This window comes from Phocoena phocoena, chromosome 3 (genome assembly GCF_963924675.1).
Source record: "Phocoena phocoena chromosome 3, mPhoPho1.1, whole genome shotgun sequence".
Lineage (NCBI taxonomy): Eukaryota > Metazoa > Chordata > Mammalia > Artiodactyla > Phocoenidae > Phocoena > Phocoena phocoena.
In genome coordinates, this window is record NC_089221.1 from 28,759,406 (window position 1) to 28,777,804 (window position 18,399).

The following is an 18,399-nucleotide window of genomic DNA, read 5'->3' on the forward strand; positions in this document are numbered from 1 at the left end:
TGGAGAACCATTTCTCAATAAACATGGTATACTTGCCTCGAGCCTTTACATACTTTGCGTTCCACTCTCTCTCACATCATGGTTGCAACAAGCAGCCCGAGAGACTGACTCCTGAGGAAAAGCCCACAGTCAGTGGGATTCCATAACAAGGGTAGTGTTAGAGTGTGACGTTGGCCTATTAGGGGGCAGACTACTTTGGTGGGTCAAATGTAAGACCAGCAGGACAAGTCAGGAATAAATGTGGAAGGAATGAGGACCTTTGCAGTTCCAGCATTTGTCATCTAAGTTATAAATCTTAATCTGAATTTGTCTCCTAGGATGGGAATATACCGCTGCTTCTTGCAGTACAAAATGGCCACAGTGAGGTCTGTCGCTTTCTCCTGGATCATGGAGCAGATGTAAATTCCAGAGACAAAAATGGAAGGTACCACAGAATTAGAAAGCATGTTATTTCAGTGATATCCACATTCTGAGAAGCTTTCAAAATATCAGGGATGTATTTTGGATCATTTGTTTTAAAGCAGTTTTAATTTCTTTCTTTTACTGATTTCTGCCTTTTTGGATAATTAAGAATCTGTTTTGGGCTTCCCTGGTGGCGCAGTGGTTGAGAATCTGCCTGCTAATGCAGGGGACAGGGGTTCGAGCCCTGGTCTGGGAGGATCCCACATGCCGCGGAGCAACTAGGCCCGTGAGCCACGAATACTGAGCCTGCGCGTCTGGAGCCTGTGCTCCGCAACAACAGAGGCCGCGATAGTGAGAGGCCCGTGCACCGCGATGAAGAGTGACCCCCGCTTGCCACAACTAGAGAAAGCCCTCGCACAGAAACAAAGACCCAACACAGCAAAAATAAATTAATTAATTAATAAACTAAAAAAAAAAAAAAAAAAAAAAGAACAATCTGTTTTGACTTAAAAAATATTTTCCCCAGACCTCTGGGAGCATCATTGCTGACTGTGTCTGTGATGAGATTATTAAATGCTAAAATGAATAGGCCGTTTCCTTTGCCTTTTCATGCAAAATAAAAGTAAACATATTGGTTGTTTTTTAAAAACAGTCTTAATAATGTTATAGGTTGTTTAAAAAACTTGATTTGTAAAAAAGGCAAGATTTGTGCCAATCGTATTAAATTCCAGCATATTTAGAAGATTATGTCTATGTTATTTGACCTAATATTTAATGTTCTGATTTAATCTGAAGTTTTATAAAACAGCAACCCAATTTTATTTTGATAGCATTGCACTTTGAATTTCCTAGAAAATTAAGTGTCGTACAGGTTTAACTGCACTTAGTCTTCTTTCCTCTGTTTTTAAGACAAATGAAATGATTTCCTAGCAACAAGTTTTCACATTTTGTGTACTAATTTTTTGTCTCCTCATTCTTTAGAACTGCTCTCATGCTGGCTTGTGAGATTGGCAGCTCTAACATTGTGGAAGCCTTAATTAAAAAGGGGGCAGACCTAAACCTTGTAGATTCTCTTGGACACAATGCCTTACATTATTCCAAACTCTCAGAAAATGCAGGAATTCAAAGCCTTCTATTATCAAAAATCTCTCAGGATGCTGGTATGTGAAAGAAAATAGCCAGTGTTGTTTTAAATTTATCCACTCCATTTTCCCCAAAGGTTAAAGGAATTTGTGCAATATATTTTATTATTCTTTTAAATATATTTCTGGAGAAAAATAGTTTTGAATATTGTGTATGTTGTGTGTATGGGTATGTGTGTGTGTGTGGGTGTGTGTTTATATACCCCGCCACCCAAAGTGGATATGAGTCATTATGGTTCTTATAGTTTTTTTTTTTTCCCTCACTTTTCTTCTATAGATTTAAAGACACCAACAAAACCAAAGCAGGTATTTATCTTTGGGGATGGAGATTCTTTTTCATCATTGCCTGTGGGAGTTTGAACATGTTCTAATTAAACCGCTCTGTGGTCCATTAGGAAAGTGATAAAGACTATGCTGAAACTACTTAAGGAGTAAAATATCTTTGGAATAAATGATTCATTGTAAGGTGGTAAATATTTTCTTAATGATTTACCCTATTTCCAAAGCATGTAACTTTAAACTTGCTACTTATATATTCATCTTTTTCTGAAATATACTAATATTTCCTACTGGTGTGAAAAGGTTTGATGTGATTTTAACTCTGAGAACAACAGTATTTTAACTACTTGTAATATCACAGGAATTATAGAACTCTGTCCATAGCCATGTTAGTTAATGAAAGTAAGAGATTTAGCATTTTCTTTTATTTTAATTAGAGCTTTTCTAAAATGTCATTCATTTTACACAGATAGAAATTGAGAAGTTTACCCTGTTACTTTGGAGTTTTTCCTAAAAACATAGTCACCTCTGTTTATTAATGAGATATATATTTGGCTGTTTTATTTATTTATACATCAAGGTTCTTGAAAAATTATCATAATCAGCAAATACTTGATCATGAATTTCTTTTGTACCAATTGTGTTATATTTATCCATAACCTTCAGAGCTGAGGTTCTCCCTTTTTTCCCATATTTATGGTCATTCCTTGGTATCTGCAGGGAATAACAAAATCTGCAGAAGCTCAATTCCCTTATATAAAATAGTGTGATACAGTTGGCTCTCTGTATCTGAAATTCTGGGATATGCAGGTGGTTGAATCTGGATGTGAAAACTGTGGATATGGAGGGTCAACTGTATACTCTTTAAGAAAAGGACTGGAAGTAATGAAAAGGTCGGGGAAATACCACTGCTTTGCATTAAGATGGAAGCTAGACTATGAATGTATTCTGGGTCCTCAGTTGTGGTAAACAACCCCTTATTCTCTACTTTCCCAGTTCTCCATACCAACTTAATCTGGTTTTGTCTTGTGTTTTTTATTTTCTTGCTTTAAAGCATGGGCTGCTAGAAGAAAACTTGGAGCATGCCTATTACTTATTCTTATGTTGGTAGCAGATTTCAGATCTTGATAAAGTAAGAAGTGCATGAACTGTTGAGGTTTTTCTCATTTGTTTGATGAAGCTATTTACTCAGACTTTACTAACCTAACTAACCCACCTCCATTCTTTGGACTGTGACGACTTTCAGCATGATCAAGTCTCTAAAATAAGCTCAGAGAGAAGTGGAACTCCAAAAAAACGCAAAGCTCCACCACCTCCTATCAGTCCTACCCAGGTAAAAATAAAACCAACGATGAACAAACATATAACAACAAAGCCATAATTTTGTCATTTTGAGTTTAGGCCAGAAAGAACTGTTTTAAAATTGACCCTTAAATGCACATTTGACATTTTCTGTAGTGGTTTCAAATTACAAGTAGTGGTATGAAGAATTTTGATTATTAGTATGGAAATAATGTTGATTCTTATTTCAAAACTGAAGAATCGAACCGTATCTTTTTTAGAAACCTCAAAATTCTTAAAATCCATGACAGGAACTTTTTGCTCGAGATAATGAGCTCAGTGCATTTTCAGAGCTCGTATTAACAGCTCTAGTAAAGTGGGGGAGAATGTGTAGCTGGTGAGGCGCTAGTTGAAAATGAATATTAGTTGGTTTATTAAACGTTGTTACAATACATTTGCCTTTCCTGTTACACTTAAGGTTGACTAATATTAAAAAACAGCTTTCATTTCTGAGCTTACGGTGATTACTGAATAGAGGAGGAAGCTTGACTATCTACGAAATGGTAAATAAAAACAGGCCGGGGTTTGTTATTAAAAGAATCATAGGCCATAAAAGGAATAATCCATATCAAATATTTGAGCAGAACATCTCACCCAGTAAGTAATGTTAAATACGTTAGCATATTCATTAATAATATTCTCAATCAGCAATAGAAGTTTTACAAATTTTTCACGTTAATTCTCGTGAATATAGGAGTGAAGTTCCGTAGTTAATTCTACCGGGCAAACTTTCAAAAAGTATTTGAGGTAGCTGAATTACACTGAAAATATGTTACCCTTGAATTAATTGAAACTAAGGATAATTATTGTTAGATTTATTTGCATTGGTTAAATAGGCTAATTCTTTGGCACTGTAGGAGACTTTGAAAAAGGACTCTTGATTGATGGTTTTCATTTTGTTTCTTTAGTTGAGTGATGTGTCTTCCCCAAGATCAATAACTTCAACACCACTTTCAGGAAAGGAATCAGTATTTTTTGCTGAACCACCCTTCAAGGTATTTCCTTTCTGTGTCCAACTTATTATTGAATTTTAAGATACATAATAGATTTAATTTAAGTTACACAACACTGGGCGAAACAGAATATATTTCTCAGTCATTGGTTCAAACCTTTGCATCATAAAGCACCCTTTGATTATTTTTCCTAGCATGGGCTCCATACAAAAAGAGTAGCGTGAATCAATTATATTTGTTAGCTAATATTTAATTTTCTTCATTAAAAAAGGACAAAGATAAGACTTTAAGATCACCAGTCATCTTACCAAATTGAGTTGCTATAATACTAATCAAAAAGAAAGAAATGGTTACTCTCTGATGTCTTACTAAGAAGTAATTGTATATTATTATTTTTAATTGTATATTTTTAATTAAACTTTTTACTGACTATAAAAGTAATATGTATTTATTTTAGAATTTTAGAAAATCCATTAGGTCTTATCCTACCTGATCCTCTAGACTTGTGGTTGGAAAGTATTTTAAGGAATGGGAGGGTATTTCAATTTAATATCTGTTTACCTAACAATCACTAGGAAATTGTACTCGGAAAGAAAGTAAAATCTATAATTGTTAAAATGAAATTTCAATGGCATAATTGTTTATTCTTTTCTCCCTTCTAAGAATTACTAAAAATGAATTTTCTTTTAACTTGGATGCACATTGATGTGGAAAAGATTCTATCAACCTATCACTTCCCTTGCTTTAACTAGATTTTATTAAAATACAAGGCAAGGCAAGGAAGTTATGCTCTTATAATTACCACCCTAGTATCTTCTAATATGATTGTGGCTCAAAGGAGGCAATGCGTTCCAAAGAATAATATCACAAATTATGTTTTTCAGAAATAGAGTGTAAAAAGACTTTTATTTCTTTAAAAAAAAAATCACAAAGAGATAAAAAGGACACAATTTAGAATAGCTAAAGTTTAAAAAGATTAAAAATACAAATTGTTGGTGATGACGTGGAAGAGTTAGAACTCTCATACTCTGTTGGTAGGATGTCAAATGGTACAACTACTTTGGAAACCCATTTGACAGTTTCTTGAAAAGTTCAGCGTACCTAACACATGATCTAGCCATTCACTCATAGACGTTAACCCAAGAGAAATGAAAACATATGTTTCAAAAAATCATATACACAAATGTTTATAGCATCTTTATTCAAATATCCCCAAACCAGAAACGATCCAAATGTCCTCCAACAAATGAATGGATAAAGATAATGAGATACATACCTATAATGAAATATTACTCAGCCAAAAAGAGAATGAAGTGCTGGCCAAGCAGCATGATGGATGCATCTGAAAACCATCATGCTGAATGAGAGAAGCCAGGCTGAAAGAAATTCATCCCCTCTGACATTCCATTTATAGGAATTCTAGAAAATGCAAAAAGGAGAGTAGTGGTTGCCTGGGAATGGCAGGGATTGGCTGTGATGAGGCTGTGATTAGCTGTGATGAGGAAACTTTTAGAGATAATGGGAATATTCTGAATTTTGACTATAGTGGTGGTTCCTTGGGTGTGTATCTGTCCAAACTCCTCAGATTGTAAGCTTCCAATAGATGTAGTTTACTGTACCTTAATAGAGTTGAAAAATAAGCATTTATTTTTTAAGTGAAAATACAGCTATTTTTATGATAAGCATTGCCAAAAATGAGCCACTTCATTTTTAGCATTTGAGCCTTTAAAAAGTCTCTTTGCTGAACAGTTCTCTCTCTTATCATGGTCTGCGGCTCATCTAGATAAAACATGGCAATTTCTGGCAAGTGACTGTATTTTGTTTTGGAATGAGAATCTGGCTTTGAAGATAAAGAATTTTTCCAATATGTTAATGGACAGAGATATTCAGGGATACAGGTTTAGAGGAAATCTTTAGGGGATTGTCAATCCACAGCCATAAGAATTTTTATTCCCTTATAAAATTACCTTTATTTCCTGTGACAGGTCTCATTTACTACCATTTCCCTTAAAAGTAATTAATAATAATATATTAATAGTTAATTTATGAAATGATAAAGCTGAAAAGTGCTTCTAATGTATTTTAATGTATTACCCAGATAAGTGAAACTTCTATTTGACTCTGTTATGAAAGTAGTGTTCACCATCTCAAGCTTTAGCACGTAGCCCACTAAATTAGCTGTTATGTAATTTTATTATAATCTTCAAAGATATTTGTAATATACTTACTGAAATTTCTGAAAAATATTTTGAGACTATACCCTCTGGAACCTCTAAGTAAAAATTGCACCTTAGGAGATAACTGTCACTTTTATTGTATTTTTAAATATCTTCTTTCCTAGAGATTATCTGTTTTTCTAGTAGGATAGCACCAACTTGTATAAACTCAAGGAGGAAAATTTGCTTGATTCTTTTGTAGAGTGTTCCATTCAGGAATATTCTTTTAAGTCATTTTTGTGTTCCAGCAGGCTGAGATCAGTTCTATACGGGAAAACAAAGACAGACTAAGTGACAGTACTACGGGTAAGATGAAGGGGCATTTTTGTTCCCTTGACCGATCTCTATTTCATGTTCCTCTAAGAGAGCAAAGGCCAAGCAGGGGGACCCTGTCTGGGGAAGTTGGAGAACCCAGGGTGCCACCCTAAGGCTGGCCAGCGGTGCACAGCCTGGTACTCTCTACTTGAGGGGGCTTTCACCTAGATTAAGGAGTCCCTGAGCTTGGGTGTGGAATATATCTCTGTTTTCATCTGTTCCTAATTTAGCATTACTACTTCCTTCAATTATGAAGATAGGCAATAAGCCCCAGTGGTATTAGCAGATCAGTGATTCTGACACCAAGAAAATTCACAGATAGCATCATATCCCCTCGCTGTTATTACAGATACCTTGAAAGATCACTTACAGTATCTCTGCTAGAAATCATGGTCGTTATTAGACCTGCTTCCAGATCTTGTTATTTGGTGTGTTACAAAGGTCGCCAATTACTGTAACCTGTACATTCTATTTTTTTTAAACATCTTTATTGGAGCATAATTGCTTTACAATGGTGTGTTAGTTTCTGCTGTATAACAAAGTGAACCAGCTATACATATACATATATCCCCGTATCTCCTCCCTCTTGCGTCTCCCTCCCACCCTCCCTATCCCACCCCTCTAGGTGGTCACAAAGCACCGAGCTGATCTCCCTGTGCTATGCAGCCGCTTCCCAGTAGCTATCTGTTTTACATTTGGTAGTGTATATATGTCAGTGCCACTCTCTCTCTTCGTCCCAGCTTATTTTATGCATCTTAAAACATCGTTTTGAGATGAGGTCCATAGGCTGTAAGCTGCCAGCTAGCGGCCCTCCTCACAACTGGGCAGCAGGTTATTTCTTGAAGGGAGAGCCAACTGAGCACCTCCACGGCTGCCACAATCTAACTTTTCTACTTTTGACTCTTAAAAGACACATACAAAGAGTGTTAATGAAATCACAGTGAAATCACACACTATCATATTGTCTTCACCAAGACACGGTTTAATTCATTGTATCGAGTCCATCCTGTTGCTTTATCCTCTAAGAATGTAGGACGGTATATGCAGAATCAATTTGAAATGTAGAGTAGATTACTTCAAAGGCCCCTTTTTGCTCCAGCATTCAGTTTCTTAGTCTGTTATGTATTTCATATGTGTTTGGAGCCCTTAACTTACAGAATTGAGAAATATTAAGAAATATTCCTGGCAGAGAACAATGTTAATATAACTGAACAGTTGTTACACTGTATACTTTAAAAGCCATCCATCATGGCTTAGAAGGAATTTTTGTTGCTTAGAATTACCCTCATGCTCCCTCCCAACCCCCTGGTTCATTCCAAGCTGACCAGACTCTTTGTCAAGAACACTCATAAAGCTGTGGTTTAGACACCAGACATGATTAGTAAGCATTTCTATGAAGAAATGTCATTTTGTATCCTTCCAAATTAAGATTAAAGTTTTCAGGCTTCCCTGGTGGCACAGTGGTTGAGAGTCCCCCTGCCGATCGATGCAGGGGACACGGGTTCGTGCCCCGGTCCGGGAAGATCCCGCATGCCGCGGAGCGGCTGGTCCCGTGAGCCATGGCCGCTGAGCCTGCGCGTCCGGAGCCTGTGCTCCGCAACGGGAGAGGCCACAGCATTGACAGGCCCGTGTACCACAAAAAAAAAAAAAAAAAAAAATTAAAATTTTCATCCTTGCATTAAATGGCTTGAGAAAATTTTTAAATAACAGTAGAAATTTGGATCAGTGCTATTCAGAGTGTGGTCTCTAAACTGTTGCCAGTCTAAAATAACTAAGGAGTTTAGAGCAGAAAGTCATCCAGCCAAGCACACTGTTTTGCCCACCTGACAATTTTGTTTCCATAGGAAGACTTTCTGGATGAAGGAAGCAGTACATTGAGTGACATTCTGGAGGACGTTTCTTGTCTTGTCTCAATGAGAACTTTGAGTAGCACAGCTTTAAAGGTTATTTCAGCACGATAATCAGTAGAATCTCAGATAGTTCTGGTTTACCAACAGTGTTTACTGTGGGATTCAGAGAAGGCTGTTTCATGCTGGGGTGGTCAGAGAATGCTTTAAGGAAGAGGCAGAGTTTGCCATGAGTCTTGAAGGATGCCTAAGAGTTATCTAGCCAAAGAGATGCTACAAGGGCAGTCGTATGGATGAAGAATTAAAGCAGCAGCCTTGTGTTGAGAATATAGAGGATGTGATAGAAGCGTTGAATCTGATGAAAATGGGATACTAGAGAAAGACATCAGGAGTTATAAACCTGAAGAAAAGTAGATTGGAGCCAGATCCTGTTGGCCTTAGTCCAGATGAAGGAATTTGGAGGTTATTTTTAGAGGGAGAGCAATTAAAGCACTTGAACCAAAGGAATGACCCTATCAAAGTACGTTTTAGGAAGATTAGTCTGACAGTGTTGTTGGTACAGGCTACATTTTCACGAGAGGAGAGAGAGAGAGATTTGTTAGGAAGCCATTTGTAGAGTTACCAAGTATGGTGATGAAGTTTGAACTAGAGTGGTGGATGTGGGAATAAGAAGTGAACCAGATTCCAGAGATCTATCTGAAAGGATTCACAGAATGGGATGTATTAGGCATGGGAGGAACAAAAAACAACCAAGGTGTGGCACTTGATTAAGAGAAGGGAAAATGTGTGACCGAATCCATCAGTTTTCAGATGTGCTTATTTGTATCCAGGCACCTAGTATATGTGTTAGGGGAACGCCAGTAAGGAAACCCCAGTACCTGAGAATTGCTATTCATCTATCCAGCTGCAGGGGGCTTTCATTCATAGTCTGGACCAGGAAGAACTGGATTGGGTAGAAAGTGAGTTTGTAAGAGGTCAGAGAAATAACAGTTTAATTTTTAAAATATTATTTTAAATTGCCTGTCTCTTTTCCAAGGCGCTGATAGCTTATTGGATATAAGTTCTGAAGCTGACCAACAAGATCTTCTGGTCCTACTGCAGGCCAAAGTTGCTTCTCTTACCTTACACAATAAGGAATTACAAGATAAATTACAGGTAGGTAAATAGATTGCCAACACAGTCTGTTCTGTAGGGTTCAAGCTATTGGGTTTTTCAGGGTTAGTCGGGTGATATTTTGTTTTAGACATCATTAGTTTCTTCTTTTTAAAATATAATCAGCCTTAAGCATTTTATAGTTTCAAATTGTTTGTTTCTTGAGGGAGTTTATTCATTAACTATTTTTGTAAATTGGTAAATTATATATGATTATATACATAGTATGATATATATGACAATATATATACATATATGTGCACACACATATATATGATTAGTCAGTTATTCACTTAGTAAAGTTGATCATTTAGCAGATTTAAGAACTTGATAAGAAGTAGCTGTACTAAGCCCATTGTCCCTCTTGGCAACTACAATAATATGAGAAACAAAGGAAAAATTTGAGTCAGAGGCTCTTCAGCCAAAACAAATCTCACATTTTTAAAGTGGCACACATAATCTGTCCTGAGAGAGCACAGAAGAAGCTTCGAGTCATTAGTCCGATTCCCGCGTCCCGGACCGTATTTTTTCACGGGGCAAGAGGACGCGTGCAGAGCCATCCTGCTGCTCTCCCACGTGTAAGGTTTGGAATCACTCTCTCACTGCAGTTGCTTGCTCACCTAACCCCACCTTTGGTGCTATTTCATTCTTGCCTTTTTCTCCCAGGCCAAAAGACCCAGGGAGGCAGAAGCAGACCTGAGCTTTGACTTTTACCATTCTGCTGAAACTGACTTGGCCCCGTCCCTGGGCAAACCTAGTGAAACCCCTCCTCCAGACTCCAAACCATCTCCATCTGTCTTAACACATTCCTTGAGTAAATCCACTATCGACAGCGATGTCAGAATCCAGCAACTCCAGGAGATTTTACACGACTTGCAGAAGAAATTGGAGCGCTCTGAAGCAGAGAGGAAAGAGCTGCAGGCCGAGCTCCAGGCCAGAAGGACAGAGTCGGTGTGCTTAAACAACTCGGAGATTTCAGAGAACGGCTCCGACCTCAGCCAGAAACTTAAGGAAACTCAGAGCAAGTACGAGGAAGCTATGAAAGAAGTCCTGAGTGTGCAGAAGCAAATGAAACTAGGCCTGGTCTCACTGGAAGGCATGGATACTGACTCAGGCCTCCGTGAGCTGAGGATCACAGAGGAGGAAATAGATGTGCTAAAGCGGGATCTCCAGAACGCACTGGAAGAAAGTGAACGAAATAAAGAGAGGGTGAGAGAGATGGAGGAAAAGCTTGTAGAGAGGGAGAAAGGGGTGGTTATGAAGCCACCTGGGGAAGAGTACGAGGAAATGAAAAGCTCATACTGCTCGGTGATTGAGAATATGAACAAGGAGAAGGCATTTCTGTTTGAGAAATACCAAGAGGCCCAAGAAGAAATCATGAAATTAAAAGATACACTGAAAACTCAGATGACCCAGGAGGCGGGTGATGAAGCTGGGGACATGAAAGAGGCCATGAACAGGATGATAGATGAACTCAACAAGCAGGTGAGTGAGCTGTCCCAGCTATACAAAGAGGCCCAGGCCGAGCTGGAGGATTACAGGAAGAGGAAATCTCTAGAAGACGTCACAGCTGAATATATCCATAAAGCAGAGCACGAGAAGCTGATGCAAGTGACCAGCATGTCCAGAGCGAGGGCTGAAGAGGCACTGTGTGAAATGAAGTCGCAGTATTCCAAAGTGCTGAGTGAGCTGACCGAGCTCACACAGTTGGTGGATGCACAGAAAGAGAACTCTGTCTCCATGACGGAGCACCTGCAAGTGATAACCACGCTGCGGACCACTGCCAAAGAGATGGAGGAGAAAATAGGCAGTCTTAAAGAGCACCTTGCGAGCAAGGAAGGGGAGGTGGCAAAGCTGGAGAAACAACTCCTAGAGGAGAAGGCGGCCGTGACCGACGCGATGGTGCCCAGGGCTGCCTATGAGAAGCTCCAGTCGTCTTTGGAAAGCGAAGTGAGTGTGTTGGCCGCAAAATTAAAGGATTCCATGAAAGAGAAAGAGAAGGCCCATTCAGAGGTTGCCCAGATTAGAAGTGAGGTCTCACAAATGAAAAGGGAAAGGGAAAACATTCAGACTCTCTTGAAGTCCAAAGAGCAAGAAGTAAGTGAACTTCTGCAAAAATGCCAGGACGCTCAGGAAGAGCTTGCAGAAATGAAGAGAGATTCTGAAAGCTCTTCAAAACTGGAAGAGGATAAAGACAAGAAGGTTGGTGAGACTGTATTGCTGTTGAATTTCTAGCTAGTATACGCTAGGACTTTCAACCTTCACTTACTGTGGTTAACATTTTTACCATTTGTAAGCACTAACCTACTGTGAGTGGGCAGAGGCTCCACACATGACTCCCTCTGTCCCCAAAGCCACGTTAAAAATAGTAGGGTGGACATTTATTTAAAAAAAAAAAAAATACTCATCTTCTACTGCTTCCCTCATACCAAAGCATTTTCACATGTGTGGTACATGTTTTCCCTTTAAAAATTATTTTACAGAAGCCCTGCCAAGTGTCAGGGATCAGAAGTGAACCCACCAACTGAGAAGCATTTGTGACCCATCTTGAACTTCTACTCCGTTGGAATCCAGACAGATTCCTCTGTCATATGAAAACCCAATTACTCCCAGACTTGATATTGCTTCCCTAAACCCCACGAGCTTTCCTCTGAGTCAGTATAAAAACCCTCCCCGGGCCCCATTTTCAAAGGTGTACAGGATAATAAGGCAGGAAGTGTGAGGGGTAGGCGATGCGAGATGGGCTGGGCGGGGAGGAAGGAGGAAAGTAAAGGGAAAAGTGGATGATGCTTCCGTGCCTGGATCTGCTCTGCATTCCCGGTCTCCTGGGTCAGATGTTCTGAATGGCATTCATTAGAGCATTTTTTATCTTTTATTCCTTCATTATAATGAATGTTTCAAAAAGAGCTCCTGAGGCCAAGAGACGGGGTGGAGGTGGGCGATTGTCTTCACTACGAGGCAAGATGCCCGAGATTCCGGGGTTTCTAAAACTTATTCCTGACTGCCCACGTCAGCAATATGGAGCAAGACCTAGCTGTCTCCAAATAAGGAATACCTGAAACCCTGTTTCTGATTTATTTTTTCAACCGTCCCCCTTTTAAGGGTGAACGAAGGAAATCCACGTCACAGCTTTTGTTACCTTTTCAGGCCCCAAAACACAGTCTCTCATTCGGGGGGCTCTTGTCTGCATGGAATGGCCTTAGAGGGCTTTGTTCGGTTTGCCTGATTTTTTTTATCTGATTTTGTGTTTCATTTTATGGCTTTTCTTTTAAAAATAACAAAGGGGTTGCTGCAGTCCCAGAGGCCAGGAGAGGCTATGTTACAGTTTGAGAAATAGGTGGAGTCTTGCTTCTGCCGTCACGTTCTTGCCTACTGATAGAGCTTTCCTTTCTCGCCAGATAAACGAGATGTCGAAGGAAGTCGCCAAGTTGAAGGAGGCCCTGAACAGCCTCTCGCAGCTCTCCTACGCCACGAGCTCGTCCAAGAGGCAGAGCCAGCAGCTGGAGGCGCTGCAGCAGCAGCTGGCTGTGAGTGGGCGTGTTTCTGCGGCCTGGCTGGGGGTGTGGGGAGACAGACGGCACACCAGGGGGAGCGGGGAGCCAGCGGGCAGACGCCCAGCCTGAAGGCGTGTTGCACCTCAGTGAGCAGCTGACTACAGACTTCTGTGATGAAGGCCAGAGAGGGAGCGGATGGATTTCTCAGCCATTGCCTGCAGTGCGATGGGTAACATGTATCAGTGAGAAGGAAGGGAGGAGTCCACAGGACAGTGGGAGGAGGCCTCTTGTTCGCTCTTCCACTCGCTTTTTACCCTTTCTCCATTTTTCTGCCATGGTCGTCACTGTCTCTGGCAGCGGCGAGAGCTGTTTCTTATTAGGGGCCAGGATCTCTGGTAGTTGTATGTCTACATGTCTGAAGCTGCTTCTTGGCCTCTCTCCTGATTTCACCCAGGAAAGCACTTTCATGTCTGTATTCGTTTCCGATGGCTATTGTAATACAGCGACACAAACTTGGCTTAAAACAACACGAACTTATTACTACAGTTCTCGAGATCCATACGTCCGAAGAAACCAGTTTCACAAAAGTAAAGGTGCCAGCAGGGCTGGTTCCTTCTCGAGGCTTTAGGGGAGAATCCACTTCCTTGCCTCTTCCGGCTTCTAGAGTTTGCCTGAATTCTTTGGCTCGTGGCCCCTTTCTCCATCCCCAACGCATATCACTCCAGCCTCTGATTCCATCCTCCCATCTCCTCCTTCCACCTTTGACCTTCTTGCCTCCCTCTTATAGGACCCTGGTGGTTACGTTTTAGATCCACCCAGATAGTCAGGATAATCTTCCTTTCTATCTCAAGATCCTTAATCTGCAAGTCCCTTTGGCCTTATAGGTCACTCTCCCAGGTTCTACGGATTAGGACGTGGGCATCTTTGGAGGGCTATTAGTCAGTCTATCACAATGTCTGTCAAGTTTTAGTTCTTGAGGGTATGTTACATTTTGCACGTGAAGGTTAGTCTATCCTGGACTGTCTCTAGCTTCCATTTACAAACAGGACCTGGATTTTGTGTTCTTCAGTACAGACTCAATACTGGTGAATGCAGTTTTCTACAGTCCTTACTCCGGCTGGCCACAAAGTCCAAAACCAGCTTTGCTTGTGTCGCCAGCTCTACTAGAGCAGTGGAGGAGTAGTCAGGGAAGGAGAAGTTGTTCTTGACTGTGTTTTGCAGGTCATTTTTCTGATTAAGTGATTATCACAGACTTGTAGATAAAGTACTAATGATTTATACAGTCATTCTTACTCAATATGCATTTAATGAGCTTTTATGTATCAGTAATATACAAGGTGCTGATGATATAAAAATGAATAAGACACAGTCCCTGCCTTCAGTGTAGTAAGTGTCCATTGATAGGTGCCCAACGTGCTGTGGGCATAGAGAGGCAATGTGCTCACCCAATCTGGGTGAGTCTCTGAAGGCTTCCTGCAGGAGGCGATGGTTGTGCTGAATCTCAAAGAGATGAGTAGGAGGCAGCAGGGACTGGGATGTGGCATTTAGATGGCCCGTGGTAGCCATGGCAACCACAGTTCCAGTGGAGGGGTGGAGTATGGATGGCCAAGGCTGGCTGCTGGAGAAGTGACTAAGGAGCTAGGCGTCTGCCGGGGCTGAAGAGTCACAGCAGGAGGCAGGGGAAGCCTAAAGCAGGTTTGCTACAAAGATGGGAGATGGTGGTGAGGGAGTGGGATGCTTTCAACTGAGATCTCAGAGGTAATGACTGAAGCAGGGCTCTGACCATAAGAGCGGGTGGCTGGAAGGAGGGGACAGGTCATGAAGCTGAGGTCGAGGGACTGAGAGGCCAGGGTGGTGGGTGGCTCATCCACGTGGATACTGAAGTCAGCCAAGTGACGACAGAAGCAGAACCGGAAAGGAAGACAGTGATCAGAAGACAAAGCTATAAATGATGGAGTGGAGGCAACCAAGAGGTGGGAGGAAACTGCACAGAGAGGGCTACCAAGCGTACCTTCTACTGGCAGGAACTTCAAAGACTGATGTTTCAAAGGGTTTCCTTGAATAGGAAGGACGCCTCACATCTGACACTGTTGGGGAGGAGGTGAAACTGGCTACTGATAGACTTCAGTAGATTTTTAAAGTGATCCATATATGATAGCCTAAATTTCCATCATGACGTAGACAGAAAGGCCTCTTCTTAGACGAGTTAAGAGCTGAGTTGAGATCCTTGAAATAGTCACTAGGAGGAATTGGAATTATAGCTCAACAAGGAGAAATAAAACCAGTAACAGCTGTGCTGAGGGACCATTTGAGGTTGGTGCCGTCACCCTGTTCACCTCCTTGGTACGCTGACAGCTAAATCATTGAATTCCCCAGGCATTATACACCACTTGGCTATATAGAAGGTGATCGATAACTCTCTTTAAAAGAATAATTTTTTAAATTAATGAATATTTGGTCATTGTATATGATAGAAAAGTTGGAAGATACAGAAAACTCTGGAAAAGCTACCATAAATTAAAACTGCCTATAATCCAACCACTCAGAGACAATAACTTTTTGCATTTGATAAAGTAAATAGTTCCTTGCACTGTTTACTTTGTGCGAATATATCTGTATTCTTTGCCTGAGTATGTATATATATTTTTAAACAAATTCGGGATTATCATATCTACTTCTTACATGAATTTTCTTCTAGGGTTGACATACCAAGATGTGAAACAGGTAGTTTTTTTCCCTAAGAATACTGACAAGCATTCCAAACTACACAATCCTCTGAGTCCACGGCAATTTTGAACGCTTCCTATGCTGGTTGGTGGAAGGAATCACTAGGGTAGCGTTTGGCCGCAGCTTTCTCCTAGTATTTTGTTTTTTTGTTTTTAAAGGTCTCCTAAGCTCTTGAACAATGTCAAATTGTCTCTTTCTAGGAGTGCAAGAAACAACACCAGGAAGTGATATCAGTTTACAGAATGCACCTTCTGTACGCTGTGCAGGTATGGTGTCTGGGGATCCTAAAGAGATACCACAGCAGGTCTTGCCCAAACGCCCATCATGAAACTAGTAGAGCAGATGAGAATTTGAGAAGACAGCTCTTCATTGGAAAGTTTTTTAAAACACCTTCTGCTTTGCTTTGGATTTTGTGTTGGGAGCCCCATGCCCTGTTAACCAGGAGCAGCCTCCTTTGTTGGGAGCCTGAAGGAGGGTGTGGGGGCAGCTTCCCATCAGGAGGAGGGGTCTAGGTGTTATTTTCCGGGTTTGATGATATTCTCAGAGCTATCCGTGCCATCTCACTACTGCAACTGTTGGTGCTTTGGCTGGCTGGGCTCACGTTCGCTACTGAGATGCCAGAAACCCTTTGCTGAGGAGTCTGGTAGGAGACCCAGCCCCCTCATCCTCCGGAGGAAAAAGAGCAGGGTTGTGTCTTTGACTCAGCTCCTCCTAGAAATGTGGGAATGGGTAGGGCCAACATTTCCTTGAAGATCGGGGAGGGTGGGAGGGCAGTGGGAAGCCAAGGGCTCATCCCAGCCAGCCATCTCACTCCCCAGGTGAGGCAGTGCCAGGATTTAGTTTCTGAGTGTTGTTTTCTTTTGTTTTGGTTTACACCTTTTTGATGTTATTTTTCTAACAAGTGCTTTAGCTTTTCAGTGTTCAGCGCCCCCCCCCCCCGCCACCTCTGTTGTTTTCCGCATTTTGAAGTTCCTGTGGGGCAACAGCCTCTGCCCTTCATTCACCTCCTTCCTCGCTCCCCCATGGTCCTGCGTGATTTGTGTCCAAGTCATGATATCGCAGGTTATTCTAATGAGTGTCTTTTGTTGGAATTTCCTAGGGCCAGATGGATGAAGATGTCCAAAAAGTACTGAAGCAAATCCTCACCATGTGTAAGAACCAGTCCCAGAAGAAGTAAAGTGGATTCCTTGGCAGGACACTGGCCCCTTGTTGTCCACCTTATGTTAGATCCGGAGTTGCTGGCAACCACTGCCATTGTTCTCATTCGTGGTATCACTGTGACCCTTGTAATGGAGCTTCTTCCCTTTCCAGAGGCTTCTTTCTGAGGATGGGTCCCAGGAGAAGACTGTCTTCCTCAGAACCGCTTAGAAACTTCGAAGCAGCAGAGGTGAAAGACGCTGTCATCCCTTCTGATTCCAGAGCTGGGATCGTCCACGCTGGTGGCAGGCATCCTCCTTGGTACCTGCCCAGCTGAGGGACTTCATCACTGAGTGACACATCGATGCTCCACGCAGCCGTGCTTCCATTCCTACACTCAGGCTGTGCCGTTCAGCACAGCAGTGTTCTTTTTGCCTTTGGTTTCCTATCCCCCAAACGTGACTTAATTTCTAACCAAATTAGTATGGCACTAGTTATGAGCTGCATGCTTTAGACGCTTTATCCTGGTATCTTGTGGATTTAAAAATGCTAATTCCATCTTTTTCTTCCCCATCTGCCTTATATTTCTCACCACCCCGCTTATCAATCTTATAGTTTGATGAGCACTGTTAACTTAGATATGAAGTTTTAAAACAAAAGCAAATTGCCCTTAAAAGTTCTTTTTAAGTAAACCGCTGACATACTGCAAATTTTCTATGCAAACTTGCCTCCTGCTGTTTCTTATGCACGAAGCTCAGGAAATCCAAACATTTGTGTTCAACAAGGGATAGTAAATTGCGTGTTTACAGCCAAAAGAAATGCCTCATCATTTTTAACCTCAATTTTTTAAAAGTGTTTTTTTTCCTCTGCAATATTTTTATTGGCTCTTAAAGATGTTTTCATATCTAAATCCCTAAGTAAGTGAAATTTACATTAGACTGTATCAGCAAAATATTTTCTAGGTGATCATGTTTAAGACTTTAAAAAGTATGTAACTTTTTCCTCCGGGTTTTCAGCTATAGCAGGAGGTGGTTCTGTATTCCAAACTCAAAATGAGCTGCCACCAACACCCCTAGACTTCCTGCCATCGTGTTCTCAGAACTGTAGCACGTCTCTGAGTATAGTAAATCCTCTTTTACCCACTGAATATTTTTGAATGCCCCAACTCTACCAGCACCTGTAAATTATCTCTAGAAGGGCTGTTAGTACCAACGAGTTTTTCAACTTTGAAGCAAAAAATCCTGGTAAACATTATGGTGCCTGGCTGAGGTCTTGGGAGAAAACATTCCTGTTCACTTTACTTTCAGGTTAACTTGCTTGCAGCTTCCCTTACAGCCTTGATCTTATTGAGAGATGTAAACTGAATTACGGAAATCTCTGAAGTATAGAACTGA

General features: G+C 41.0%; 1 protein-coding gene across 1 annotated transcript in view; it reads left to right on the forward strand.

The window, feature by feature from the left end:
- RAI14 (retinoic acid induced 14) overlaps positions 1-17,045 on the forward strand; it is a 51,265-nt gene extending 34,220 nt beyond the window's left edge. Inside the window, exons 6-15 of the mRNA XM_065875453.1 lie at positions 318-424; positions 1,384-1,562; positions 1,822-1,850; positions 4,073-4,159; positions 6,585-6,639; positions 9,532-9,650; positions 10,314-11,849; positions 13,046-13,174; positions 16,069-16,134; positions 16,968-17,045. Of these exons, the coding sequence (XP_065731525.1) occupies positions 318-424; positions 1,384-1,562; positions 1,822-1,850; positions 4,073-4,159; positions 6,585-6,639; positions 9,532-9,650; positions 10,314-11,849; positions 13,046-13,174; positions 16,069-16,134; positions 16,968-17,045 (2,385 nt within the window). The remainder of the gene's footprint in view (positions 1-317; positions 425-1,383; positions 1,563-1,821; positions 1,851-4,072; positions 4,160-6,584; positions 6,640-9,531; positions 9,651-10,313; positions 11,850-13,045; positions 13,175-16,068; positions 16,135-16,967) is intronic.
- The last annotated feature ends 1,354 nt before the right edge of the window (positions 17,046-18,399 follow it).